Genomic DNA, 27,074 nt, shown 5'->3' with positions numbered 1-27,074 from the left:
GGTTTTCCAGTGGTGTTCTAGGGTGCTCCGAGGGCTGAGTGGGGGTTCACCTCCTTGGGGGGAAATGCATGGCAAGTTTGATCCTTGGAGAGGGACCGTGCCATTCCCAGAACAGGCCTGCGCGTGCAACCTCGGAAACAGAGGCTTCTTGGCAGCCGAGTCCGTGTCCAGAGTAACGCTGAAATCAAGAGGAAGCGGCTTCTAGCCTCCACGAGCTAGTGGCAATGCCGTGTGTCCTCCCCCACCACTAATCCCGTTTCACACCTTTGTAGTTCCTCTTCTGAGGAGACTCGTATCCACACTGATTCCTCAGTTAAGCATAGCTGGGTATCTGCTAGTGATTCAATAGCATGTGTGAACCAGCCTGATGTTGGAGCTGGCTGCTGGTACTTACTTCTGTCAAAGAAATTAAGGATCTGCTTGAGTCTGCCATTCATTGCTCTTGTGATGGTGCATTTACTTCCTGCTAGAACTGTGATTAAACTCTCCGTCTTCTTTCAAAAAAGTACTGGCAAAAGACAGTAAGTGAGGACACCAAGAGAAGCTGGAAATGGGAAACATGTCTAATTTATTTTCCATATTTAAAATCTGTGTCAAATGCATACCAGCTACATAAACAGAAGAAAGAAAGAAAAGGTCAGTGGGAAGGAGGCGGTAACGCTGCCCAGACAAGACACCCACACGGCTGGAGCAGGGCCCCTTCAAGATGGCCATGAACAGGCCAGGCTTGACTTTAAGCCGCAGGTAGCGTTGGAGCAGGTGGGCCTGGGAGGGGTTGGCGCTTGTTCTTCAACCTGTCTGCGGTTCACGAGACTTTCCGCCGCCTTGCAGCCAGAAAGCCAAGGCACTGCCGAGTTGGGGCAACCTTTTTCTTTGGCCAAAATCGTTTTGCGACTTGCCTCCCAGGAATGCACGAGGACAGTCTCGAAACAAGAGGCAGGCACGCGTGTCCGTTCTTGCACTTCACTGGGGGGCTGGTCAAGAGGAGTTAAAAATGAGCCTAATGCGAAAGCCTCCCCAGCAGGTTAAAGAAATGGAAGTTTGCAGCTGCTCTTTCTTGGGGTTGGGCTCCTGGTCATTCCCCCCAACATTTCCATCCTGGTCCCCTTTCCTCCCTGACCGTTTCAGGGCTCAGCAGCAAGGCGGCTCCCTTCCTTTTAAGCTATTCAGCCTGGGCCAAGAGCCCCTCCCTCTCTCGAAGAGCATTTCGAAGCAGCCAGAAAGAGGAAGCCAGTGGCGCCCCACCCCTTCCTCTGGGCCTGGCTCCGCAGCTTTCTGAGACGGCAGCCAAAACGCAGGAGGCAGCCAAGTTAGTGGAAGAGCCCACGAGGTTTGGGTGGGCAACATGAGAACTGCATCCCTGCCCAGGTCACAGGGTGGCGTTTGCTGAGAAAGAGCAGCAAGGCGAACGGGGGCTTCCCAGGAGTGGCCCACTAGTTTTCCCTTGTGCTAAGTCCCCAAAGCGTTCCTCCTCGTCTCTGAAACACTGATTTTAGTACTATGATAAAAAAGGGTATATATTGTATAGCTGTTACTGTCCGACATAAGAGACATTAACCGTGTATTAATGATTTTCTTAAGGTTTTTGAGACGCAAAACTCAGAACCAAATGGAATTGTAATAGATTAAGGTTGCCAAATTACTGAACACGTTTCCCTATCAGGCCACTGAGGATCAGAGTTCAAGTGCAACTTTGGAAAATAAATATCTCAGGGAGGGTGCAATAGGCGGAAAAGGATCCACCCAACTACCAACACGATACCGTTTTGGCTTGCAGCTTCTCTCAACAGTTGCTTTTTGGCTACTCTGGTTTATCCCGCTAAACTCTGAAACGCACGGAATAAAACCAAACACCCTTTTTCCTAAATGGAAATGGGAATAAGCTAATCTGGACTTTGGTCTGCAGCCTGTGAACACTTTGCAGAACATCTTAACTCACTGATTTCCACCACCAGTCACAACTTGATCTTTGGGCATCTTGCTACTTACACTCCAAATGACACATAAGATTTCTGCTAGGAAAGAAATGATAGGAGAGATACTGCAGAAGTAGATTAAAGAAAGGAGGAAAAAGGGCCTTCTCATCCCAACCGATGCATCAAGATTGATTCTGTAGATTCCTACAACCCAAGCACCTTCTCATCTGCACAGGGCCTTCGTGGGGAGATGGACTACGGGGTCCCTAGGTGGGAGGCCGGGAATGGCATATTGTATTGAACCCCTGCAGTTCCTAGGCACCGTTCCCAAACCAAGGCACCTTAGGGCCTCTTCTGAACTACAAGGGACAAAGAGAAGATGCCTATGGAGTCTCACTACCTGTTCATAATCACCCCAGGGCCTCAGAACTTTAGAGAACCACCTATCTGCAAAACAGCTTCTAAATTACCCGGTACAGCTCGAGCGAGCATGCTGGTCCCAGAATGTGTGCCTCGAATGGAGACCTAATCAGATGCGGACACCACAAAAGGGTAATTGCTTGCAAGGGGAAGGCTCTGGTCTTGGATCAGAAGATAGGACTCGTGAACGGGGAGGTGGGGAAGGAGAAAGAAAGGCCACATGGTGGCCTTTGCAGCATCTACATTTCTCTGGACACTGAAGCAAAGATGAGAACAGCACCCTTGGGGAAAAAAGAGAAGCAAGCTTGGTGGGTTCACTGAATGTTCTGGCCTGGTCCTACAGCTATTTTCCTCCTACAACACAAGATGTAACACGTCACCTGGCAGGCACCTTTCCCATCCCCTCCCTTGGTGGCAAAGAGGATCTGCCACAGCTTTCATCCCCACGAATGAAGCAGCAGCCCCTCCGAACTTCTGAGAGGAGAAATCTCCCCTGCCTGAACGACTGGACTCAGCTGAGAGGGTAAACCCAAGCAGAGGTTGCACATTTACCAAAAGAGGTGTTTTCTCTAAGCTCAAAACAGGAATTCAGAAGTGCTGGAAAGTCAAGACCTTGACCCCAAATGGTCACTGGCAGCCTTGGTCTCAGTGGACAACCTATTAGAGTACAATTTGCTACATTGTTAAATACCAAAAATACTCTAATTAAGTATAAAATGAGAGTTCTGTGGAATATCCAATGCCTGGTAACAAGCCAGACCCTGGTGGAAATAGAAGGAGATGGGGCGCATCTGTGGCACCCGCTCACTGGTGCAGGTGAGTGCGATCATCGGGGCGCTTGATATGGATCCGGCGGACCCTCTCAATGCGCTCTCGCTCCTCATCCTCATCCAGGTGGTGGGAGCGGCCTGCTGCCCCTCCGGTAGCCTCCAGCAGTGCGTTATCCGGGCCCCGGCCATCCTGGGCTTCGTAAAGCAGGATGTTCAAGGTTTCCTCGTAGATTCGGGCTTCTGGGAATTCAACCTGGAGATGCCAAACGCAGGGCCATTAGAAAGAGTCCCTGGCGACTGTTTCCGAGCAGGGGAGCCGAAACGTCAGCCCAAGGGAAAGCCACTCACTTTGGTCTGCTTCTTCTCAGTAGCGTACACAATCGAGGTGCAGCACACTTCCGCGATCTTGCGGCCCTGCCCGTAAAACGACCAGCAGCAGATCTCGTCCCCGAGGACGTCTTTGATGAAAAGGACTCTCCCGTTGAAGCGCAGAGAGAGCTTGTCGAACAGCTCAATGTTTTTCAGCATGTTGTCATCGGAATTGCTGGGAGGGATGGTGCGGAGGCTTTTAGTTAGGCAGCCGCCCCTCTGGCCCTCTCACTCCCCTGCCTTCTGCCTAACGGGGCAACTGCCCCCTTCCCCACTCTCAAAACTCTCCACTTCTTGGTACAGAAGGCAAAATACTTTACCTGGTATAGGAATATTTGTTGTTGCTTCTGTTATATAGCAATTTAACCGCTGGCTGCAGAAAAACACAGAAATGGAGAGATGCCTTTCAGTTCAACAGGTCAAGCAAGCAGAGCCCAAAGACAAGGGAGCAAACCAGCTGGAGACCTGCTGGTTGAGAGAGGGCTGCCCTGAGAGAGAGCAAAGGTGGGCCACTGTGAAGATCTGGCGGGGCTAGTGGAAGGTGAGGAATACCTTGGGGGGCAGCTCCTCTCCCAGCCCCAGCCCCACCCCCAGCCCCAAGCTGAGACGGAGTCACTAAGAACGACTGGAGAACACGCAGCTTTGGAGCCCACCTTAACACAGGGCCTGCTTACCTTGTTAGAAGTGGCTATAAGTTTCTGTTCTTCCTTGGAGGAAGTGATAATGGGCACTTTGCAGAAAGGCTCATAGACATCTTTGTTCTGTGGAAAGAAGGGAAGGCGCTGAAAGGATCGGGGTGGAAACAAGCCATCGCTTACAGCTGACAAGCTCCCCTCTCTTGCTAAGCTCGGGAATCCTGGCAGATTGCGGAGCTTTCAGAGGCCTTCCCTGAGAAGCACCAAAGGCATTTCCGCACGTGAGTCCACCCCACAAGGCTGCACTTCCTCCTGCCTTTCTCCACCCGAAGGCCTTCCAGGTGTGAACTTTATCAACCCCCCCCTCGCTCAGAATGGTCCATGGGAGGTAGCAGGAGCGGGGAAGGCGGCTCCAGAGCACGCACAGCAGATTTACCTGGAGGGCAGCCTGGCACTCGTCCACCAGGCCCTGGACCAGGTAGTACTTGGCCTCGGCCAGCAGCTCCTCAATCTCCCGCCGGCTCTCCGGAAGGGGCACAGCACCGTCGCGGAGGTAGTTTAAGATGGTTCCAAAATGCTTGCCGCACCGATCTATCAAAATCCAGCCTAGGGATGGGCACAAGGGCAGCCGAGATGGGAAGGAATGCACAAAGAGGCAGAGCTAACCCTAACCCTAACCCTGGCTTAGTGGGCACCATGGTTTAGCTTTTCTGATGTCCTCCCACAGCTTCGTCATGTGGCCGGGCAGCCTAACAACCAGCCAGCTCTGAAGCAGCCAGCATCTTGCACAACAGGGAGCAGGGCCCAAGTTTCCATGACCTCAACCGAAGGCCGGTCTGTGGGCAGAGACACAAGAATGTACTGCAGGGGAGGGGGGAAGAAAAGCTTGTGGAGGGAGGACTCTGGTCTTTGACAAATAAGGGCAACTCCAGCTAAAGAATGCAGGGGCTGTCTTAAATTAACCAACTTACAGCAAAAATCTGACCATGCAATCCGTGAATCTCATTCGGTTGGCTTCAGATGGAACCAGAAGTCAATCTTTTGAGTCAATCTACAGTTCCTTTATGATATTTGAACACGATCGTTTTCCTTAGCTTAAAATCCTCAGATGTGAACGGTTGAAAAATCTGTGGAACTGTGATTCTTTGTCCCAGTTCCCCCCACCAATTTTCAAATGTTTATAGCAAACCGGGCATTTTCCCTCACCACCAGATTGCATACATGTATGATGCATAGTGATGTCATCATACACATATGATGACACACCCTACTGGCTGGCTTACAACAAGGGCCATGTAACACCGTTGCTCTGTGAGCGGCATTGGGTTCCAGTTTGCTTCCGGGTCCAATTCAAGGTGTTAGTAATCACCTTTAAAGCCCTACATGGCATGGGACCAGGTTACCTAAGGGACCGCCTGTTCCCCATGACTTCAACCCGTCCCACCTGATCACATAAGGAGGGCGTGCTTCGGACCCCCTTGGTAAAAGAGCTCTGATTAGTGGGGTCCAGAAGGTGCCCTTCTCTGCTGTAGCCCCCGCCCTTTCTTGCCCCTGGAGGTGGGATTGGCCCTTTCACTCCTGGCCTTCTGGAGAGATCTAAAGACCTGGCTCTGCCACTTGGCCTGGAGTGAGGAGGGAAGACATCAAGTGTGGGGATGGCTAGCTCCTTAGAGGCCTGTCATCTGCAGCTCTGGTAACCATCAGCCTCTTGGACTTTTTCTTTTCTTTTGGTAATGCTTTGTATAGTTTTCATATTTTATGTAATTTTGGATATAATTATTGTTTTAGCGGATTTTGTAAGCCACCCAGAGTCCCCCATTGGGGAGATGGGAGGAGATAAATCTAATAAACAAGCAAAGAAACAAACAAAGCACAGGACGAACACCAGTGCAATGTTCATCCTGTTCCTCATTGCTGCCAGTGAGTGGGAAGCCCACCAAGCCGCCAGCTGTGCCACTCAAGAGACAGGCTCTAGTTTGCAAAAAGAAGCAGCCGCGCTGTCTCTAAGCAGGCCCTCAAAATCACATCGATCGTATGTCAAAAAACTCAGGACCCCCTTTGGAAGGTCTTCCTTCTGGCCAACTGCTATCCAGGCAAAGTTGCTGGGGCTGGCCACAAGAGCCAGGCAGGAAGCTTTTCCTGAAAGAGTTCTCGGGATATGCCAGGTGTCCATGGCAGACCTTCCTGCTGGAAACCCCATGGTGTGAACTGCCTCCCCACCAAACGACTGTGTCTCGGCACACAAAACTCAACGCGGCAAGAAAACGGGCAGAAAAGGTATCACGGGATTGGCTCGCACGCTTCTGTCTCTGGTGGGGCTCCTCCTGGAGAGCCCAGGGCGCACAGAAGGATGACCTACACGGAACAGCGCGGATGCTCAAAGCGATTCTGAAGCCGGGAAAGACCGTTTGGAGGGCCGCCAGAAGGCCACTCGATCCCAAAGCGTCTCTGCCCTGCAGAGGGGACTCTGGGACCCGTGTTTCTCCCCGCCGGAGCGTTACCTTCGCTGTCCGTGAGGACCTCCATCCGGCCGCTGAACATGGCCTTCAGCATGGTGTCCTGCTTGGTCAGCGTCTGCATCGTGGTGTAGTACAGAGCCCCGCCGATGTTCAGCTTCACATACTTGGAGCTCGGACTGCCGCTTTTGAAGGAGGTGGTGCGAGTTGTGGCTGCTGGCACTGCGGTGCTCACCACTGTCTCTCCGGACATCTCTTCCTGGAAGAGCAGGGCCCCTTCCGTGAGGACGCACCGTGTTCCGGAGGGCGCCCGCCCCGCGTCCCGCCAGCGCATCCAGGACGCCCGGGAGCCCCGAGGCCGCCGCCCTCCTCCCGCTCGGCAGGCGGCCGGGAGAGGCCCGGGCGCGGGGGCCCCGCCGGTCCCGGAGTCCCCCGTTCCAGGGGCGGCTTCCGCACCGCGCGCCTGGCGCCCAAGGCCTCGCGGAAGGCCCGCCGCCGGCCGAGGGGCGTCCAGCGGCCCCCGCAGCCGCCTCCCGCCCCAGCCGCCAAAGGCGCCTCTGTGCCGGGCCAGGCGGGCTCGATTCCTTCCCGAGCGAAGCGGAGGGGCCCGGAGGACGGGAGCGTCGGCCCGGCGAAGCCTCAGCTCTGCGGGCGCCGGAGCCGGGCCGGGCCGGGCCCATCGCCCTCCGGCTCGCTCGGCCGCCGCGCCCTCTCCCACGACACGGGAGCGCCCGCCCGGAGTCTGCCGGGAGCGCCCCGGCCCGAACGGACGCCCGGCGCCGGCGCAGACCCGCCCCCGTCCTCCGGTCCCTCGGCCTCCGCGCGACGCTCCCCGGGCCGGGCCTCGCTCCGGCCGGGCGGAAACTGCCGGGGCCGCCGCGGCCCCGCGCGAGCGCCCACCCCGCCCCTCCGCGGGGCCGAGCAGGCGCCCCCCGCGCCCCGGCTTTGACCGGCCGCTTCCCGCGGGGGGGAGAACTCCGAAGGGGAGGGGAAGGGGCGTCAAGGAGCCGGGACGCCCGGGGCCCCCACGTGAGGGCGCGGCGCCTCCCCCCGCCGGGCGCCCCCTCCTCACCATGAACAGCCCCGCGCGAGGCTCCCTCCTCCCCTCGGCGAGACGGTCCTGCGGGGCGGGGCAAGGAGCGGCGGGCGCAGCGCGCGGGTCGGGGCCCCTCCCCGTCCGCCCGCCCGCCCGCCTCCACAGGGCGGAACCTTGGTCTAGCGGGCCTGGTTTCCGGGCGGGCCGCGGCCCTAGAGCGCTTCCGCTCCAACGGCCGGAAGCGGCTCTGTCGGCTCGGCTCTATGGTCCTTGGAGTTCCGCGGGTGCGCGGCTAGGCTCGGCGGGGGCACGCCGAGGGATGGGGGGGCGAGCCGTCGAGGGCGACGACCCGTAGCAGCCACGCAGCGCGGCCGGAGCCCCCTCGCCCTTCCCTGAGGTCGGCCGCCAACGCGCGCCCTGCAAGGTAGGACAGGGAGTCGCGTGGGCGGGCGGGGCTGAGGGGCCGCTGTCCTGCCTCGGCGCCCCGGAGGCCTCGGCTCGCTCTGGCCGCCACCTTGCTCCCCCGGGCCCCCGCCGGCCGGCGGACCGCGGCAGAATTTCTCCGGGGCTCCCCCAGGCCGGCTGGCGGGTGAATTCGCGGCCCCTGCGCGGGGGCGGGGCGGGGGCGCCGCCAGAGGCCCCGGCTCGGGGGCCGCTCAGACTCCGGAGGACCGGTGGGGTCTCCCCCGCCCGCCTGACGTCGGCTTCTCTCTTCCCCTCCGCCGCCCCCTTTGCAGCCTGGCGCGGAGGAGAGCAGCGCCGGGAAGCCGTTGAGAGGCGGATCCGAAGCCGCCCGGATGAGCCCCGCGAGGGCGAGGAGAAGCTGCGGTCCAGGGCGAGCCTGAGCCATGTTCGTCTACGGGTGATCCCCGGGCGCTCTGCAGAAGACACCCCGTGGGGTGAGCCCGGCGCCGGCGTCTTCCGTCGGGCGTTTCCGAGCAGGTCGCCTCCCCCCCGCCCCCGCGTCAGCGGAGCGGCGAAGGTGGCTGGTCTGCGTCCTTAAGCCAGTTCCATCTCTCAGGCCGCTGCCCACCCGCTCGGAGCGCCTCACCGGACGCGGCGATGTGGTCGCCACGTCTCTGCGGGATAAGTTGCGCGGATTGGGGGTGGGCTGGAGTTTGCAGACGAAAAGGGCCGCTTGTGCCTTGTCAGGAGCAGAACAGGCCGGCTTGTGCCAACCGGCTCAAGCGGGGGACGTTCCGATTCCTTTCTCGAAGCCGCGGGCAAAGGTCTCGGCGCTCCTGCTTCAGCCCTCCCCTTCCTTGACTTTTGTCCGCAGAGGCCAAGATGTTCAGCGCAGCCCAGTCATCCAAGGCCGAGTTCCTGGACAAGGCCCGGCAGGCCCGGGAGGAGCGCCGGGAGCTGAAGGAGCGTGAGCACGCTGCCGTGCAGATCCAAGCCCTCGTCCGAAGGTTTCTGTGCCGCTGCCAGCTGCAGCGGGAAATCAGGTGCGTGCAGCTGTGGGTACAATGGATGGGCTGGAACTCTTTGCCCACGGCTGGTATCTGGGCCAGAGGGAGGGGTGCGCACGGAAGAATTGTCCCTTGCCGTCCGTGAGATCCTCCAGTCCCAGAACGAGAAGCCGGGGAGGTAGTCTGAGCCGAGAGGGAGCGCCTGAGCCCCCACGCAGCTTCCTGGGTTTCCGTATCCAAATTCAGTGCCTGGCCTGCTGCACTGCGGGCGCCTCTTGCTGGGACTTCCGTGTTTCTTCTCCTCCCCTGCCCAGAAACGAAGTGGATACCTTCTTTGAGACAAGCGGTCCCGCCAAGAAGACGGCCCTTCCGCTGTTTAGAATCTCCCAAAAGCTGCTCTTTGTTTTCAGACTCCCTCAGGACAAAGAGGTACAGCGCCTCTGCCGCGGAGACTGGCTCTTCTCGGTATTTACAGGGGGGGGGGCATCTGTGGGGGGTCGGTCCCTTGGTCTCCCAGGCCTGGAACAGAGGGGCCTCTCGCTGTTGCACTTGGGCAAGGGAGGGAAGCAGCAGCATCAGAAGCGTTCCATGGGTTTAAGCGCCTGAGGCGTCTCCAGACATAGGGACACTCTCCTTCGCCTCAGTCACTGGGGCCAGTGGGATGTCAGAGAGTCCAGGAGGCAGAGAATGCCTGACCTGAAGTGGCTTTTCCCAACTTAAACCCGGGTTGCCCCTGAATTCCCAGCATCTGCTCAAAGAGAGATCTGCTGCCTCCAGTTTGAAGAAGCATTCAGTTCCTGTGCTCTAATGAGCGATTGGAGAAAGCAACTGACACAAAGCAGATCTGCTGTCTTTAGAGGGCGGCCTGGGTTCCTGGCTTTCCAGTCAGAGGCATCTTCGGATCAGCATCCGCAGAAGTTTAACTTCTGGGGAATCCGAATTAATTGTGGGTGCTGGCAGTTTGGTAGAGGCTGTTGTCATCCCATCTGGGACCCATTTCTTGCTCTTTTTCTCTCTGCAGAGGTTTGAAAAGTTGTGCCGCTGCATCCTCAGCAGCATGGATGCTGAGAACGACCCTAAGGTACTTAGGTTCGCTTTTCTTGAGACGAGAGCGAAACCGCGAGAGCGTTTGGCTGCTTATTTTGCCAAAAGATAAGCGAGGAATTATTTCAGTGGCGTAACCCACAGATACAGCCTTTCCTGAGACCTACTTGTGGGTATTCTGAGGCGTTTCTTTGTCTCACCCTAGTAGCAGCAGCTTCGCAAATGAGAAAGTTCCTCTGAATTACAGGACTGCAACATTTTGCACTCTGACCTCTCAATCCGGTGAAAGGAGGGAGGCTTTTCCCCGCTGGCCAAATCACTCTTGTGGCCCTTTCGTTCTGCAGGCGTGGTACGTGTCTCTTGCGCTCTCGAAGGAGCTCACCCTCTTATGGATCCAGCAAGTTAAGGACGTGCTGTGGGTTTGCTGTGAATTCCTGAAGCTGCTCAAGGTATGGACTGATCCCATTTCCGTGGTGCAGTTTTTTAGGGGGGGGTTGTTTTTGTTTTTGCTGCTCTGTAGCTTTGCAGTATGCCTCCTTTTCAACTTTCTGGTGGTTCATTCTTCCAGCCAGACATCTTGCAAGATTCAAAACTGGTAAATTTACACCTCACAATGCTGGTGACTTTTACGGACACCTCCACGTGGAAAATCCTGCAGGGAAAAGGTGCGTTGGCAGAGTTCTGCCTTTAGATGCTTCTTCATTTGCCAAAAAAATCCCGGGCATTTCTTCTTGTCTAATGGTTTTGTCATGTTGGCACTGCCAGGGGTGATTTCCTGCAGAGAGTGGCTGTTTGGCATCTTTTCCTTATATAAATTATGCAGCATTTGAGCCACAAATCTTTTCTCTGAGCGTGATGGTTAAGCTAAGGCCTTTTTGCTTATGCTTGGTGCTTTCATATCGATGGCTCACTTTGCATAATGTTTGACCTTTGATGGGCTGAATTCTCTTAAAAGATATTTTTAAAAACATTTAGCCTAATCATCTCTCTTAAAATGTTCATCAAAATACAAGTCCTAGAGGAAAAAATCCAAGTAGACCCCAACAATCAGTTTGTTCTAGCTGCTGCAGCTGAGTCCCCCACAGCTTTTTCAGTCCTTGCCCTTTGAGGCCACAATCCAAAATGCACTTAATGGGGAATGATGTGGGGGAATGATGCGAGGCCATGTTGCCCTGCCATGAAGGGAATAGTTGATAGCTGAGTCCTTCTGTGGGGCCTTTTGCAGGAGAAGCCCTGCGCCATGCCATGAGTCACATCTGTGCAAATATCATGGGACATCTCAACCAGAAAGGATTTTACTCTGTGCTCCAGGTTTGTTGGTTGTCATTGCTGTAAGTTGCTGCATTTGAATCTGCTCCCTGGAAAAAGATGGAAATAGATGAGAAAACTATCTGCCCATTTCTGTCGGTAGCACCTAGCTGTGATTTATTCATTCTTTCAGTCATTCTTTCAGTCATTCATTCATTTAGAAAGCCGCACAACCCCCAAATGACTCTGGGAGGCGTCAATAACTAAAAAAAAAAGCGGGGGGGGAAACAAATAAAGAAGAAAAGAACTTGTGCGTTTCCTTACACAAAGCCTGCTGGGGCTTACCAAACCCCAGGCCTAGGAGTGCAGCCATGTTTTTAAAGACCGGTGGAGCCCTTGCAGGGTAAGAATCCTACAAATCTCCATATGGCTCCTTTTGGAGCAGGTCTGTTCTTAGCTCCTCGCCTCTGGCAAGCTGCCTCAGAGGCCAGCAGACTGTCTTGCCCCTTTCACACTTGTTTGATCCATGAGAGATGTATGTCTTGTGTACATCGTTAACACCATCTCTTTTGAGACCTGTTGGCAAGACTGGCCAGTGCTGTTATTATCAAAGCATGCTTTGCCCTGGGCTCCTGGAAGCAGCTGTCCCCAGCATGGGCATGCATGTCCCTGATCCTGGGGCAATCTCTCAGGGCAGCACCATCCCTTTAGGAAAGATGCCATTGTGCCCCCTCCCCTCCCCTCCCCCACCCCCTTGGTGCATCTTCTTGACTCTTAAACGGGCTTCCAACATCTTTTTCAGATTTTGCTGACAAATGGTTTGGCAAGATCTCAACCTTCCTTTTCCAAAGGCACCTTAACAGCGGCCTTTTCTCTTGCGCTGCGGTAAGACTAATCGTTGAAGCTACAACTCTGGTTCAGGAAGCCTTTAAGGAGACCCGTTGTAGCGCTCTGAGGTTCCCAAAATCCTTCCATTATTTTTCTCTCCCCAGCCCGGTGGTTGCAGCTCAGTTTTCTGACAATCTGTTGCGATCCTTCTTGATCCACATCATGTCCGTGCCAGCGATCACGACCCATCTTGCAACACTTACACCAGAGGTAGGCAGTTCCTGTCGAGGCAGGAAAAGGGGAGGCAATCTGTTTGAAGCGTCCTCTTTCTAGTATTCCACAAAGCTTTTGGTTGTCTTGCATCCTCAACAGAGCGACCCGGGTTCATGTGCTTTATTCCAGCAGGGGCTGGAATATGATTGGTGTGGGGGGGGTTCAGTTGTTCAAGCCATCTCCTTTTTGCTGTATGGATAATCAGGGTGTTAACATTACCTCTGTTAATCAAGGCTGGGTGTTTTTCAGGAGGCGCTAAGAATGGGGGTTGGGAGAAAAGGGGTTAGTTGCTTGGACACTGCTGCAGAGAAAACCTGGTACTCTCCTTACTGTAAGCCAATTTGTCACTGAATTCAAGGACGTGGTTGTTTTCCTTTCCTGGCCGGAGCAAAACAAACATTGTGGACTTTAATTCTAAAAGAACTGGGGAGCGAAGCTTGCTCAGTAAATCTCCTGTGAGGCTCCTCGGGTGAAAGTCTGCCTTCTTTTCAGCGCCTGGCAGTGATGGAATCCCATGACCTCCTGCGCAGGTTCATGTTGTTCTTGAGCCGGGAAGAACAATGTCGAGATGTCTGCGTGTGTCTGGAAGGAAGCCATACGCTCTGCCTTCTGGGTAAGATCCAGGAACAAGCGACCCGGATGGCAGACTTCAGAATTTGCACAGTGCCCCACAGAGTAGGGAGAGGGTTTGGGAGCAAGGGGACTCTAGGAATTCCAGAAAGGGAGACCAGGCTGCCCTCAAAAGAGAGCTTTCTCTCCCCTCCTAAAATCCAAGCAGCAGCTGTGTACAAATACCCCTTCGCAGCCATAACGTGCGCCATATTTGTGATACTCAGTCACTGCCTTCTGCACAAACGACATCCGTGCAGTTGGGTTAAAACGAATGGAAGACTCTCCCTTCTCCCAGTTCAGTCGTTGCAGGTCCCTGAATTTGGGGATCTAGGGGCCAGGGATGGTAATTGGGGCAGAGCTCTGTCCTCCCCCATTGCCCCATATCTGATTTGAAGGCTGCCACTATTTTCCAGGCAACCTTGTCTACTTGGGGTCACTGAACGACAAGGTGCTGCAGGAAGAGACGGCACACTTCGTGAGCGTCCTCACCCAAATGCTCTGCTACTGCCAAAAGTACGTCTCGCAAAAAAAGTCCAACCTGACCCATTGGCACCCCGTCCTTGGTTGGTTCTCCCAGACAGTGGATTATGGGTAAGCACCACTAACGTGACCTGGGAGGGGGGACCACACCTTGTTCCTTGCATGCAGGAAGTCGTGGCTTCCATGCTGAAGATCTCCAGAGAATCTCGGGAACAAGCTAAATAACGCTCCAGCCGGAGAACCGTTGTTCAGACTCCTGATTCTTGTCAGTCTTCAGCGCTCCTCTGTATTGCTTGAGATGCAGACCGGCATTCTTCCCCCTGTGAGAAAGAGAAGAAAGTTGCTTGTTGTCTCTCAGCAACCATGGGAGGCCAGCGTAGCCGAGGTGGCCTTTCTGCTATGGCCGCATTTTGACCTGAGATCCCTCAGTGCTGTTGAGGGCCGGCTGTGGTTCAAGGACCTTAAAAGCGCTTTTCTGGTGTTGGGTTTTCCTCTGGAGCCATTAATATATCCTTGGGGTTGTAGGTTTTCTGTCATTTGAAATACGTTCGCTGGTACGTTGTGTCTTCACATCCCACCCTGTTTTGTGAATCTGAAAGGTGTAGGAGGTGCTCGGCTTGCCCCGCTTGATTTCCAGCCACAAGTGTTCCCTCGCTCCTCCTTGCCTCTCTCCTTCCAGCTTGAATGAGTCGATGCCCTTGCTCACCAAGCAGCTTCAGCACCTCTGGGGCGCTCACATGATCCGGATCCTCTTCAGCGACGTCCTCAGCAAAAAGCTGCTGGAGAGCCAAGAAGCTGCTCGCCTGCCCCCGCCAGCAACCTCCCCGCAGAACAGCTTGCCTGTAAAGAGTAAGTAGTGACGTAGCCCCCCCAGCACTCCCCTGTGGCGTAGTGACGCAGTCTGATGTAAAGGGAACCCCGTGTGGAGGTTCCCCTGACCCAGTGATTCTCAACCTCGGCGACCTTAAGACGTGTGGACTTCAACTCCCAGAATTCCCCAGCCATCATTCTGGAATTCTGGGAATTGAAGTCCACACATCTTAAAGTCACCGAGGTTGAGGAACACTGCCCTGACCCCCTTCCTCTTTGCGGGGTCCCAGCCTTTCTCAGGTGACGGGCCAGCTCTCTTCTTGGGTTGGGGCAAGCTACGGATCTGTAAGCAGCAGCTGGTCAGATTCACTCTTGGGGAAGCTTCGTTGCCTCTGGCCTTTGGGAAAGAGGCTGCCGCCCGGAGCATCTTCCCTCAAGCTCTTCCCAGGATCTGTTCCACCTTTGCCGCATCTCTGTCCCCCGCCAGGTCTCTTCAGGCGCGCCTTCCAGAAATCAGCCTCAGTTCGCAACATCCTGAAGCCCATCGGTGGCAAGAGGGTGGATTCGGCAGAGGTGCAGAAGGTGTGCAGCATCTGCGTCTTGTACCAGATGACGCTAACAACCCTAACGCAGATTCGGTTGCAGATCCTCACAGGTTGGTTTTGGGTGTTCGCCTGGGGAGGGTTTTAGGTGCCCGGAAGGCTGTCTGGTGAAGCAAAACTGATCGAAGCTGCCACCCCTGTTAAGACTGCCCTGGCATTGCTGTGGCCGTGTGCGTGGACAGCTCGTGCCTTTGTGATTTATTGAAGCAGGAAGGTGGCTCTTCCAAAAATTAGGGCATGTTTGAATAATCACTTTTCTACCCAGCTACCAGACGCTGGGCAGAACGAGAGGGCCAGATGACCCGGAGGAAAGCTCTTCCCTCCTTTCTTGCTCTTTGCTCTTCTCCCTTCCTAGGCCTCACTTACCTGGACGATCTTCTGCCTAAGCTCTGGGCACTCATCTGTGAGCTGGGCCCCCAGGGCGGGCTAAAAGTCTTCCTTGAGTGCTTGAATAACAACACTGAGGAATCCAAGCGGCTGCTGGCAATGCTGATGCTCTTCTGTGATTGCTCACGTCATCTGATCACGTAGGTGGTTGGAGAAGAAGGGTGGTGAGCATTCTCTGGGTTCCAGGAGCTGCTCAGAAGCTGGGGTTCTGCAGCCAGACTTAGAGGGCCTCCCTTTTTCAGCCAGCTTTGAAAGCTGTGGCCTGCTGGCAGAGAGAGAGAGAGAGAGAGAGAGAGAGATACCAGGGAGTGACAGGCTGGGGCGGCCATTTTCTTTGGCCCTGATGGTCTTCCCTTCTGGCAACTGATATCCCACCAGGTGTTGAAGGAAAGCATGTAGGGTATTGAGGAACTGAGGCCTAGCCTCCCCCCTCCCCCAATGCAAATAAAAAGGAAAACTTTTTCTCCCCCCACCCACCCCAGAATACTCGACGACATTGAAGTCTACGAAGAGCAGATCTCCTTCAAGCTGGAAGAGCTGGTGACTATCTCCTCTTTCCTGAACTCCTTTGTCTTTAAGATGATCTGGGATGGGATTTTGGGTAAGTCCCTTCAGGGCTTGAGGGGCAGCTGCCCTCTTCCCCCTCCTCTCTTTACTTGGTGTTGACGGTGGAGGCATCGCGCTTTGAGGAGAGGGAGGGGGAGTCTTCTCAGAGGCTGCCTTTCTCTCGGATGCAGAGAACGCCAAGGGAGAAACCCTGGAGCTTTTCCATTCGGTTCACAGCTGGCTGATGGTCCTCTACGAAAGAGACTGCCGGCGGCGTTTTGCTCCAGAAGACCACTGGCTACGCAAGTAAGAGCCATCCTCTTTCCTCCTTCGCTCATCTGGTGGTGCTTAAGCCAAGGTGGCCTGGTGCTTTCTGAAGGCCACACGCGTCTCTGAGCCTCCTGCTGATATTTCTGTGTGTTGTGTGCATGCCTGTGTCTCTGTGTGTGTTGTGTTGTTTAGGGACCTCAAGCCCAGCTTGCTCTTCCAGGAGCTCGACAAAGATCGGAAACGCGCCCAGCTGGTCCTGCAGTACATTCCCCATGTCGTCCCCCACAAAAATGTGAGTGGAAACTGAGCCTGGGGCAGGGGGTCGAGCGGTGAGAAGCTGCAGGAGGTGGCAGGCCAGGGGTGACTGGGCGGGAAGTGCTCTGGCCTTGAAGCAGGCGTGGCCACCCTCCATCCCAGAGGGCTAGCCTCAAATTTAACGGATTGCGAGGCAAAAAGCCTAAAGCCCCACACCAGCTCCACCCCAGCCTTGCGATGGCTTTGCGTGTTATTTCAACTTGGCAAACCCAGCAGGGCTAAACTGCATTCTTTTCCACGAAATGTAGCGGGTTCTTCTCTTCCGGAATATGGTAACCAAAGAAAAAGAGCAGCTGGGACTGGTAGAGACCAGCTCTGCATCACCTCATGTCACCCACATCACGATCCGCCGGTCACGCATGCTGGAGGTGAGAGGGGCTGGTGGGCGCATCTCTAGCGCTTCAGAGCTGGAGCTTCCCCTTCCTCCCCTGATCCCAGTGACCATCTCGACTCCCCCAGGATGGGTACGAGCAGCTGCGCCAGCTCTCTCAGAACGCCATGAAGGGCGTCATCCGGGTGAAGTTTGTGAACGACCTGGGCATGGATGAAGCTGGCATTGACCAGGACGGCGTCTTCAAAGAGTTCTTGGAGGAAATCATCAAGAAGGTCTTTGACCCAGCGCTCAACCTCTTCAAGGTACCAATTCCGTAGGCCAGAATTTGGCGGAGACCTGGGGGGGCCCTGGGTTCAGTTTCTCATCTCCTGCTCTGTTTTGGCACAGACCACCAGTGGGGATGAGAGGCTGTATCCGTCCCCAACTTCTTACATCCACGAGAACTACCTGCAGCTCTTTGAGTTTGTCGGGAAGATGCTTGGAAAAGCGGTTTATGAGGTAGGACAGGTTTCACACCACGCTGGATCGCTGCTGTAGCGCTATTAACATCAACCAGATAGGGGAGGATGGGGCTGGTGCAAGGAGCAGGATGCCCCTTCCATGGGCACCCAGATTGCCTGGGGGGCAGATGCTGGCCACTGTGCGGTTCTCCCTAAACCCTTCCTTTCTCCCAACTCCTAGGGAATCGTGGTGGATGTTCCGTTTGCATCTTTCTTCCTGAGCCAGTTGCTCGGGCACCATCACAGCATCTTTTACAGCTCGGTGGATGAACTTCCCTCGCTGGATTCAGAGTTCTATAAGAATCTGACCTCCATCAAGGTTCAGTCCCAATTCTTTTGGCTTAGCTTACCTGGTGCAGCTTCTGCTGGAGTGGGAGAGGCTGCAGAGGGCAGGTTTTACCTAGCGAAGCCCCTTGTCCCTCATCACGTATGACAGGAGCACAGCGAGTGCCACGCAGGGGGTATTCAGCTGGGCTTAGGGTTTGTGTAAGCAGCAGAATTGGTCTTTCTCTGGGGCTGGGTTTCTGGATGTTTGAGCCTAAAACAGCCTGCATGTCAGGGAAGTTCTGGTGGACCATTTTCTGCTATTCTTTAGCTGCTTTCTCTTCCTTTCACAGCGCTATGAAGGAGATACCAGTGACTTGGGCCTAACCCTCTCTTACGATGAAGATGTGATGGGCCAGGTAGGGACGGCTCCCTGCTTTTCAAAGGTTAAAGGCTACTTTCTCGTCCCCCACCCCCGCTTTTCTGCAGTAAGAGCTAACTTCTTTCCTTCTTTTTCCTCCGCTCCAATTTTTGCTCTCCTAGCTTGTGTGCCACGAACTTGTTCCAGGAGGAAAGACTATCCCTGTTACCAATGAAAACAAGTAAGTCTGATTTTGCTGGCCCCAAAGCCCAGCATGTTCTGGTCACTCGCTTGGCTGCAGAATGTGTCTGGACATGTGATTTTAATTCATCACAGACATGCTGGAAGTATACCCCATGTGGCGAAGTGGCATTCAGAGTAAAAAAAAGGATTAGAAAACTAGCATTTGCATAACCCATCACATCAAGAGGGTAGAGTTTGAAAACGGGAGCTTTTTACGGCTAACAGTGAAAACCTAACCCAAGTCTTCTTTGTAACCTGGAATGAAACACAGCACAAATAAACTAAAATTCCCAGTGAGATGGATTTTCTGGGTTTTGTCCCACCTGAGGATTTCAGCCCAGGGACAATTTGCTTTAACCTTCATCCCCAAAGACTTGATCTCATTGCTCCATACTGCAAATTGCTTTGGAAGTGGTCCTTGGCTTCGGAAGTGGCCTACTGGGGAGATGGGATCTGAGGCTGAAGATATCTTTTATATCAGCGTTTCTCAACCTTGGCCGCTTGAAGATATGTGGACTCCAACTCCCGGAATTCCTCAGTCAGCATGGCTGGCTGGGGAATTCTGGGAGTTGAAGTCCACATCTTCAAGCGGCCAAGGTAGAGAAACACTGTTTTATATCTCAGCAATCAGCTTTCTGCCAGTTTTGCCCAATGAATCTTTCTAAGGTAGCCCTTGTTTTTTTCCCATGGGGTCTTCTGGTTCTGCTTCCTCTCTCTGCTCAGGATCAGCTACATCCACCTGATGGCCCACTTCCGCATGCACACCCAGATCAAGAGCCAGACGGCTGCCTTCATCAGCGGATTCCGATCCATAATCAAACCCGAGTGGATCCGCGTCTTCTCTGCACCCGAGCTGCAGCGATTGATATCTGGCGACAATGCCGAGATCGACCTCGAGGACTTGAAGTAAGGCGGGGGCCAGGGTGGGTCTGCAGTGAAAGCATTGACTCCTGGTCCATTGTGGTCCCTTGTGTTTCCAGAGGTCTTTGCAGGCCAACACTGTAGGAGTACTCTTAAGCTTGTTTGAAGTGAGGATTAAGAGCATAAAGGCTAATGGCTTTGCAAAATGAAGTTTGGGAGAAGGCTGAGAGATTTGAAAATCTGGGAGACTCACGGGTACAAAGAGATCCGGTCATGCTATAAAGCATTTGGGAAAATAAGGCCACACAAGAGAACAGTTTAAGGGGGCGCCTTCTTTTCTTAAGGGGGGCATGAAAGAGTTAAGAAGTTCCATGTTTGGGGCGGGAAAAGGCCTGTCTGCCTGATTTTCTTAGCCTGAAAGCATCGTCTTCTGAGGCAGGCCAAGATCAGCATGAGGACCATATTGGGAAGCCATTGGGTCGTGTCCAGTCCCAGCAGGGGACCTGGGGAGGAGGGTTTTAAAAGGCGTCTCTGACACTTTCAAGAAGGAACAGAAAGGAAGGGACTGAGGGTCTTCTGATGACCTGGCAACAACTGCCGTATTTGGGTTCTCTCTCTATTGTCTTCTAGGAAACACACCGTCTATTATGGGGGGTTTCACGGCAGCCACAGGGTCATCATTTGGCTGTGGGACATCCTTGCCAATGATTTCAGCCCCGAGGAAAGAGCCATGTTTCTCAAGGTGAATGCAGCCTCATTGCATGGGTGTGTGCCTGGGTGCCCATGTGCACTGAGCAGGAAGAATTCAGATCCTGGGTGCCGTGTTTTAATAAAGGCCGAGGGAACTGCGCAAAGAGCTGCAATCTTACCCCCGGTGGGGACTCTGTGGGGCAACCCCCCCCCAACTACAGTGCTGCATCCCAGATCCAGATGCAGCCACAGGCCCTTTGGCAAAGCCCCTTCGGCCTCAGGGTGGTGGCTGGGCGCTTCCCTCTGCCCCTTGTCTTCTATTTCCCGTCTTCATTTCTCTCTCACCTCTCAGTTCGTTACCAGTTGCTCCCGGCCACCCCTCCTGGGCTTTGTCTACCTCAAGCCTCCCTTCTCCATCCGGTGCGTGGAAGTGTCGGACGACCAGGTGTGTGGCTTGTGGTGGGGCAGGGACGCTGCCTCCCGGGCCGGTGCTCTGGTTCGTAGCAAAAATGCAACAACCTGGTGTTGCATGGGAGCACACCCAGAGCACCTGGCCAGCCTTGGGCCTGTGGGAGGACACGCCGCTGGCAGGCCTGGAATCTCGTAGAGGAAACAGGTGCAGGAGCGGTGGGGAAGCCTGGCTGGCATGCCATGTTGCAGTCTGCTTGTGGGATTTGGGCTCAGAAGGGCCCACAGTCCCACCAACTTTGACTGGGGACATCGCTCCGCTCTCTCAGGACACGGGGGACACCCTCGGCAGCGTTCTGCGGGGATTCTTCACCATCCGGAAGAAGGAGCCAGGGGGACGCCTGCCCACGTCCTCCACCTGCTTCAATCTCCTGAAGCTGCCCAACTATAGCAAGAAGAGTGTCCTGCGGGAGAAGCTGCGCTATGCCATCAGCATGAACACGGGCTTTGAGCTGTCGTAGCCCAGGGCCTTCGGAGGGCTGGCAGGAGAGAAGGGCCCGGGGCCAGCTGGCCAGACAGGCAGCGCCCTCCTGGAGCCTCGGCGAACAAGGCGGGCCTGGAGCCGTTGGAATTCCAGTGCTGTGCCCAGGTAGAAAAAGGGCACCTTTCGGCACTGCTTAACTCCTCTGAGACCGCAGCTGGCCTGCCATTAAAGTAGCATTGCGTGCAAACCTTGTGAAGTTACCCATTGCGGGATGGGGGGTCACTGGAGGTTGTGCCGCGTGGAGGGCTGGGCAGGACTCCCTTGTTTTAAGAGCCACGCAGACCGCTGCAGAGGGGGTGAGCCACCTCTGTCCAGTTCCTGTCATCTTGGTCTCTTCCTTCGTATTGCTCCTCCCCTGTCCTGGCCCAACTTTGCAACCTGGCCTGAGCAGGTTCTCTTCCAGCACGCTGTTGTAAGACGCCACGTGGGGGCGAGTTGTGTCTGCTGCGTCTGCTTTGGAAAAGCACAAGGCCCAGGCTACTCAGAGGAAATGAGAGACTTTGGTTGGACTTGTTTCGACAACCAGAACGCCTTTTCCTCACTGATGCCATAAAGCAACACAACACTGGTTTTACCTCTTGACCCGAGAGAGAGGGAGTCCTTGTTTAGCCCAGTTTTGTTATATTAAACTGCTGGCCAAACTAGTTTTTGTTTTTTGTTTTTAAATCGGGGCAATGCGTGCTTTTCCGCAAATGCCCCAGGGTCCTCTCTACAGGAGGAACAGGTAACTTTTTCAGCTTGCAGAGGTTTCTCCTTTTGCAGGCAGACTCCACCTTTCTAGTTGTGGGACTGGAATCCACCAGTCATCTGTCGGTGACCCATGACATGCTGGGGCCAGGACACAGGGCAGGGCGTCTCTTAACGTGAACCAAGAGAGACTGCTTGGGTGCTCTCCTTTGGGCGCACGTAGGATTCCCAGAACGAATACAGGATCCCTTTGACAATCCTCCATGTTGAAAGGACTGGAACAGGAGCTCAGGAGCACTTTGGTTGACAGGGTGTTGGTGGTCAGCAGCATCCCTCTTCTTCTTCAAGCCCCAAGAACCAGCATGCCTGCAGACGTGCAGGTGACCCTCCTGTGTAGAGCAGGGCAGTCCCGTGTCAGTTCTCTCAGGGACTCTTATGCTGAAGTTTAGCTCGGCTGCTTGTTCAAGGAAACACTTGAGTACTAGTTGCAGATGGGTCTAGACTGAAGGTTGTATTTGCACCAACTGTCTCAGCTGCTCCAGTGCAAGTTGTTCTGTCCTCTTCTTGCGATCTCCCAAACCCCAAGGAATGACTCTGGAGAATGTGGGGCCTTCAGAGGTCTGTGGAATCTGGGTGCACTTCGACTGGTCTTCTCTGGAAGAGTTGCGCGTGTGCGGGCATGCTAGATGGAGTGCTCTGAACAAACACAACAGACTGATTAAGAAAGGCTGCCTGGCACTGCTATTTTTCTACCCATTACAATAAATTGGATGAATTAGTCCACAGGAGAGCATCTCCCACTCCTGTCCGAGCTATATTAACAGTAGCTTTCCACAGGGGTCTCTGCTCAGGACATCCAGGGCCTAAATAGGGTCCACTTGAGAAGTTTCCTGGGTCCCAAGTAGCTGCAGTGTTTGTGTGAATCTGCTTATTTTAGGAATATGCATTACAAATCTTGAGCGTGTCACTCTTTTGCACAAATGTGAAATATGAAGGAAGAGCTAGTTTGTAACAAACTAAACAGCACAAGATACTTTGAGAAAGTTACTTTTATTAAGCCCAATATTAATGCTTTATAATTTAAGAATATTGCTACTACTCTGAAATGCCCCCCAACCCCATTATGAGCTGTTGCGCTGTGGCAGCTGCTGCAGGCCTTCCAGAGAATTGCTCCAAATTGCCCTTGTGCCTTTTGGAGAAGGTCGTGCAGCCTCCCCACCTCCCAGTGCCCTCCAGCCACTGGCTTGCAATCCTGGGAGTTGCCGGCCCCGCCATGTCTGGCAGCGGGCTGCATGATGGTTTCACAGCCTTCAGCGTGTCAGCTGTGGCACTGCAGTACACAGACCCCACACTGGCTGTGTTCTCGCTCTGGTAGTGAGAGTTGGCTTCGCCTGGCGTTCCTTAAGTAGGAGCCTCAGAACCAGTTGGTTTTATTCTCTCCCCAGCACTGTCTTGCATGTGTTTTCGGAGATAGGAGGAGAAACTTTTGCCATAGCAGATTAATAAATTATTTTGCCCTTCTATACTTAATATTTTTTAGTTACGCCACATTCTTCATGCTGGAAATTCAGGAATACAGGAAATAAAGTTGAAAATCTGGTTGACTGTGGTCACTTTTGTTTCTTTTTAAAAATGTATGACTGGGAGAAAACAGAAGCCGCGTGTTTGTGACAGAGCTTACCGCAGGCTGGATCCTGGACCGTTTGCTGAGAGCGCCTGTCTCCCAAATGCTGCACTTTTCAAGATGATTGGCAGCATAGGATGTATTGACGGACTTGGCTGAGGGAAGAAACCCAGATCCACTCTAGTTTTAATCAAAGGAAACGGGCAAGCAGCACTATGCTAACCGGAGCCAGTGGGCCTGAACTAAGCTTTCTGCCAACAATCCCTTCCACGTTCCAAGAGGCAACGAAACACTCTTCTGGCATCGCAGTTGCTCTGAATTCCTGTACGCAAGCCAGGCTCCAACGAGGCGGCCAGGGGTCTCGATCTCTCTGAGCTTTTGGTGGTTTTTCAGGTAGGGATCTGATCATTTCAAATTGCCTGCATTTTATAGTTAATCTTATCCACTGCTCGCTAGCTCAAAAGTTGTACATTCCACATCTTGCATTGCTGAACTTAGTCTTGGGGCTCCATCCTCATGTAGATTTTCTCCTCCTTCCCTTCCTCCTTGGCAGCAAAACGGGCCAAGACAAACAGATAGTCGCTTAGCCTGGATGCGGGAGAGAAAAGAGTGTCACCCTGCATCTGTGGACTGCAGGACCGGAGAGAGATCCCCAGCCAGAGCTGGCAGTCACATCTAGGCATAGGAGAGAGAATTGCCAGGCCTGATCTTTACGATCACCTTGCCAAGGTCAGCAGAAAGGGCCCATGGGTGTACAGGTTCAGGAGTTATCGCTTCTGTCCAAATAACTCCCTTAAAGCGGCTGGGAATTTGAACACAGCGCTAGAGTAAAGGAGCAAAACATTTTGAGGCCAAGTATCCCATTCCAGCCTCTCTCTGGTGAGGTCAGTATGAGATGATCTGATTTCGCAACACTTTGTACGCCTCTCCATGGGAAGCTTCTGGCAAAGTTCCACCGTCTGCACCGCATATGGCTGCAAGCTAAATTGACCTTCCCTGCTCTTAGACCGCAGCTATGATTGGCTACATTTGTCTTACCTGTTTAAACACACAAATCCAAGTTACCTGTTTAAGTACTTGGCCACGTTTGCATCCACTTCTCCTATTTTTACCAAAGGAACGACACTACAATGGCATAAGGAGACAAAGGCTCAAACATTATGATATACAAGGCAATTGAAGTTTTCACAGAAGAAAACTTTGCCTACTGGCCACCCAGAGCAGGAATCCTTGCTGCAACAACTCTGTGCCCGCCCTACCTCAAACCTAAGTGCCTAATTTACGTGTTTTGCTTGTACAGAGGCCATTTAGGTGACAACTTCCCGTGACTCCCCCAGGACTGTATTAACAACTCCAAATCCACAAATCTAGCCAGGGGCTCTTGCGGCGCCTTTCAGATTCTTCCCACGCATGGGAAGAGTTACTCCAAAGCCCACCTCCGGGTTCTCGCTAACAGAAGAGCAGGCCAGCCCCTTACCGCCTCTCAGCTCTGCGACACACGGCTCGGGAGAGATGGAGCGCAGCGCTGCTTTTCCCACCAGACTGAAATGACACAAGCACAAGACATGCAAAGTCTGCCTTCTATCAGCCCAGTCCCAAATCGTTCGGCACAGGGGTTTAGCGGCTCACGGACAGAGAAGAGCCCTCCGGCTGCCCCTCCTTTTTTTCCGTGAATGCAAAGGATGCAAAGGCGTGAAATTGCGATCACGGGCAGGGAAAAACTCTTACGGGTTTCTAGAGGACTTCCATTCAACTAATGTAACCCTTTGGTATTTTTCCTCTGGAAGAAAGATGGAAGCTTCAAGAGCAATGTGCCACGAGGAGAATGAGGCCGAGAGAGAAAGGATTTATTAAAGCCTTTCGAGCGTCCCCGCCCTGAACAGCAGCATGGACGGGGGCTGCCAACTACTAAAGGAAGACCAGATAAATGAATGAAAAAAGGAAGTTCAGTGGGGAGGCACTAAGTCCAGCGGTTATATCCCAGCTCCAGGATTAAAGGCACCCAACATGAAAACACATGTAAAGAACCTACTGGTAAAATGAAGGAGGTGAGCGGTGGAAGCTGATCTGAGTATCTGTCTATCCAGGTTTCCAGCTCCAGCACGGGCTTCTCACTGAATGATGTGCGCTCTGAAGGGGAGAAAGAGGAGGCCAGTCACGCAAGATGGGCATGGAGGAAGGCGGTTTCCTGTTCCAGGCCACCGGCTGAAGGCAGAATAACGCTCTTGGCAAAGCCTCGAGCGCCTTGGAGCATGCCCAGAACATTTTCCCACTGAAGAGCCCTGATTTATCTTCTATGCACGACCCCAAGGTGCCAAATCAGAAACCAGTCTGGCCTCACTCGGGCCCTGCATGCCTGGCCTTGAATTCCAAAGAAAAAAAGAGGGCTGGCAATGCAATCGATGAACTATTCCACCAGAGAGGTTTTCTGGCTTTCAACTCTCAGCAGAAACCAATGGTAAGGCAACGCATTTGAAAGGCGCATTCCTTATAAACCTTCAGCTTCTTAAGGATGTCCTAATTACTTATGTGAGACTCCCTGGCTGAAGAGATGGGTGTTGCCACATTAGAGCCGGCATCCTGCAGCATACACTGGACCTACAGAGCGGAAATCAAAACAACATGTTTGGGGGCAAGAAAGGTAGTGCAGCTGGAAGGCAGCCAGCCCCGTGTCTGAATCTGCTTGTGTGCCTCCCAGAATAAGAGGAGCAACAGCTTGGCCCAAATAGCATCGATGACTTTTGAGGGGCTATGCAACCAACCAGAGCAGAGCCAATTTGTTTCTCACCTTGTGAAGTTCTTCCACAAACGTGTGGCCACTTTCTCTGCCAAACTCAGCACTTAAGCTGCAGCAAAAGAGAACAGACTCAGTCTCCAGATTAAGGCAGCTGTGACCTCCCCCACCTCTGGTAACACGCAACAACTTTAAGCCAGTCTGAAATCTGTGGAACCGCCACACTTTTTCTACATCTCTATAGAGCAGGCATGTTGTGAGAAGCCACCGTTGCATTTGTATGCTACGACTGCTTTGCAAGATCCACATTTCTAATTCAAAGCTAAACACTGCTGCCTTTTCCCTGGCTAAAGTCGCTGACAGGCAGCCATCAGGAACACTTGCTGGAATAGAAGGTGGCATCTCCTAGAACTGCTTCCTTCTGTATCTGAAATGTTTTGGCGACAAAGACGCAAAACGAACCATCTCGCAATTACCCTACAGCCGAGCTCAGTTCATCCAGCGTTCCCAAAGCATCGAAGATCTGGTCGTCCTTGGCCCTCCTCTCTCCGGTGAACGTGCTGGAAAACCCTTCAAATCCCACAAAAGACAAACGGTGAGAAAACGAGGAATCGGCCCACAAACTAAGGGCCGAAAGGTTACGGCCGGCAGGCCTCCGCTGGACAATCGCTGACTTCTACCTGGATTCGGGAACAGAGTCCGCCAATTACGGGCGCCTTGCAGTTGGGCAATGGTTAAGGGGAAATGCAGCTTTTACCGACGGAACAGTTTTACAGCTGATGAAATGCTTCGTCTGGTCAGAAGAACGTAAACCGCGAGACCTCTCTGTGGCAGCGGGGTATTGCACGTAAGCCCGCAGCAAGCCGGGCGAAGGGGATCGCGCTCGTCTAAAAAGCAGCCCGGGCGTTTTCCGCCCGCTCCCGCCGCGCCCCCCGGCCCCAGGAAGAGCGGCGCCAGCGGCTACCTTTGTCCCCCGTCTTGGTGTAGATCTTCGGGGCTCGGGCGGCTTTCCCGGGCTCGGAATCCGGGCTGCGGAAGAGGGAGGGGCGGGATGAAGGCGACGCAGCCCGCGCGGCCCGGGCAGGATCCCTTCCGCCGCCCCCCAGCCCACCGCAGCAACGGCGGGGACGCACGCTGCAACGGCTGCAGCCCCGCCACGGAGCCCCCGCGGCCTGTCCTCACCCGGGCGGGTCGCGGCCCGGCTCCCCGCCGACGGCCCGGCTCCCCGCCCCGCAGCGGGCGGTCGCCACCCGCCCCAGCAGGCCGCGCCAGCCCGCGCCAGCCATGTCCGGGGCGCGAGGGCGAAGTGGGCTCCGCCGCCGACCCGGTTTGTCCCTTCCCGGCGGCCGTCGCAGCCGCCGCCGGCTCCTGATTGGGCGCGGCGCCGCGGGAGGG

At 54.2% G+C, this 27,074-nt stretch overlaps 3 protein-coding genes across 7 annotated transcripts; 1 reads left to right on the top strand and 2 right to left on the bottom strand.

Moving 5' to 3' along the window:
- Positions 1–551: 551 nt before the first annotated feature.
- On the bottom strand, positions 552–7,774 carry KCTD10 (potassium channel tetramerization domain containing 10). 2 transcript variants are annotated; one of them, XM_088135076.1, is made up of 7 exons: positions 7,639–7,774; positions 6,612–6,825; positions 4,547–4,716; positions 4,150–4,236; positions 3,796–3,848; positions 3,455–3,650; positions 552–3,359 (listed from the first exon to the last, which is right to left on the bottom strand). In XM_088135076.1, exons 1-7 carry the CDS (start codon positions 7,639–7,641, stop codon positions 3,141–3,143), a joined length of 942 nt encoding a protein of 313 aa, XP_087991202.1. In that variant the 5' UTR covers positions 7,642–7,774; the 3' UTR covers positions 552–3,140. The 2 variants fall into 2 exon arrangements, with proteins under 2 accessions (XP_087991202.1, XP_007439616.2); XM_007439554.3 differs by lacking the exon at positions 7,639–7,774 and having other exon boundaries at positions 6,612–7,483.
- On the top strand, positions 7,750–22,831 carry UBE3B (ubiquitin protein ligase E3B). 2 transcript variants are annotated; one of them, XM_088135075.1, is made up of 28 exons: positions 7,750–8,026; positions 8,340–8,501; positions 8,882–9,050; positions 9,329–9,443; positions 10,036–10,095; positions 10,403–10,507; positions 10,627–10,723; positions 11,284–11,369; positions 12,109–12,191; positions 12,299–12,404; positions 12,900–13,020; positions 13,433–13,610; positions 14,179–14,348; positions 14,797–14,964; positions 15,267–15,438; positions 15,781–15,899; positions 16,036–16,150; positions 16,307–16,406; positions 16,678–16,797; positions 16,889–17,065; positions 17,151–17,261; positions 17,445–17,582; positions 17,881–17,946; positions 18,071–18,129; positions 18,855–19,037; positions 19,623–19,734; positions 20,035–20,127; positions 20,420–22,831. In XM_088135075.1, the coding sequence occupies exons 3-28, from the start codon at positions 8,890–8,892 to the stop codon at positions 20,609–20,611; spliced, it is 3,207 nt and encodes a 1,068-aa protein (XP_087991201.1). In that variant the 5' UTR covers positions 7,750–8,026; positions 8,340–8,501; positions 8,882–8,889; the 3' UTR covers positions 20,612–22,831. The 2 variants fall into 2 exon arrangements, with proteins under 2 accessions (XP_087991201.1, XP_087991200.1); XM_088135074.1 differs by lacking the exons at positions 7,750–8,026; positions 8,340–8,501 and having other exon boundaries at positions 8,908–9,443.
- MMAB (metabolism of cobalamin associated B) lies at positions 22,718–27,059 on the bottom strand. 3 transcript variants are annotated; one of them, XM_088135078.1, is made up of 9 exons: positions 26,862–27,057; positions 26,644–26,708; positions 26,156–26,249; positions 25,734–25,791; positions 25,471–25,543; positions 24,978–25,075; positions 24,423–24,487; positions 24,011–24,070; positions 22,718–23,533 (listed from the first exon to the last, which is right to left on the bottom strand). In XM_088135078.1, the coding sequence occupies exons 1-9, from the start codon at positions 26,963–26,965 to the stop codon at positions 23,440–23,442; spliced, it is 711 nt and encodes a 236-aa protein (XP_087991204.1). In that variant the 5' UTR covers positions 26,966–27,057; the 3' UTR covers positions 22,718–23,439. The 3 variants fall into 3 exon arrangements, with proteins under 3 accessions (XP_087991204.1, XP_087991205.1, XP_087991206.1); XM_088135079.1 differs by lacking the exon at positions 24,011–24,070 and having other exon boundaries at positions 26,862–27,058; XM_088135080.1 differs by lacking the exons at positions 24,011–24,070; positions 24,423–24,487 and having other exon boundaries at positions 26,862–27,059.
- Positions 27,060–27,074: the final 15 nt, after the last annotated feature.

This window comes from Python bivittatus, unplaced genomic scaffold (genome assembly GCF_059951505.1).
Source record: "Python bivittatus isolate LINGU-HERP-01145 unplaced genomic scaffold, Pbiv_v1 ctg000100_np1212, whole genome shotgun sequence".
Classification (NCBI taxonomy): domain Eukaryota; kingdom Metazoa; phylum Chordata; class Lepidosauria; order Squamata; family Pythonidae; genus Python; species Python bivittatus.
Note: the sequence above shows the minus strand (reverse complement) of the source record. Positions and strands in the feature narration are given on the sequence as shown.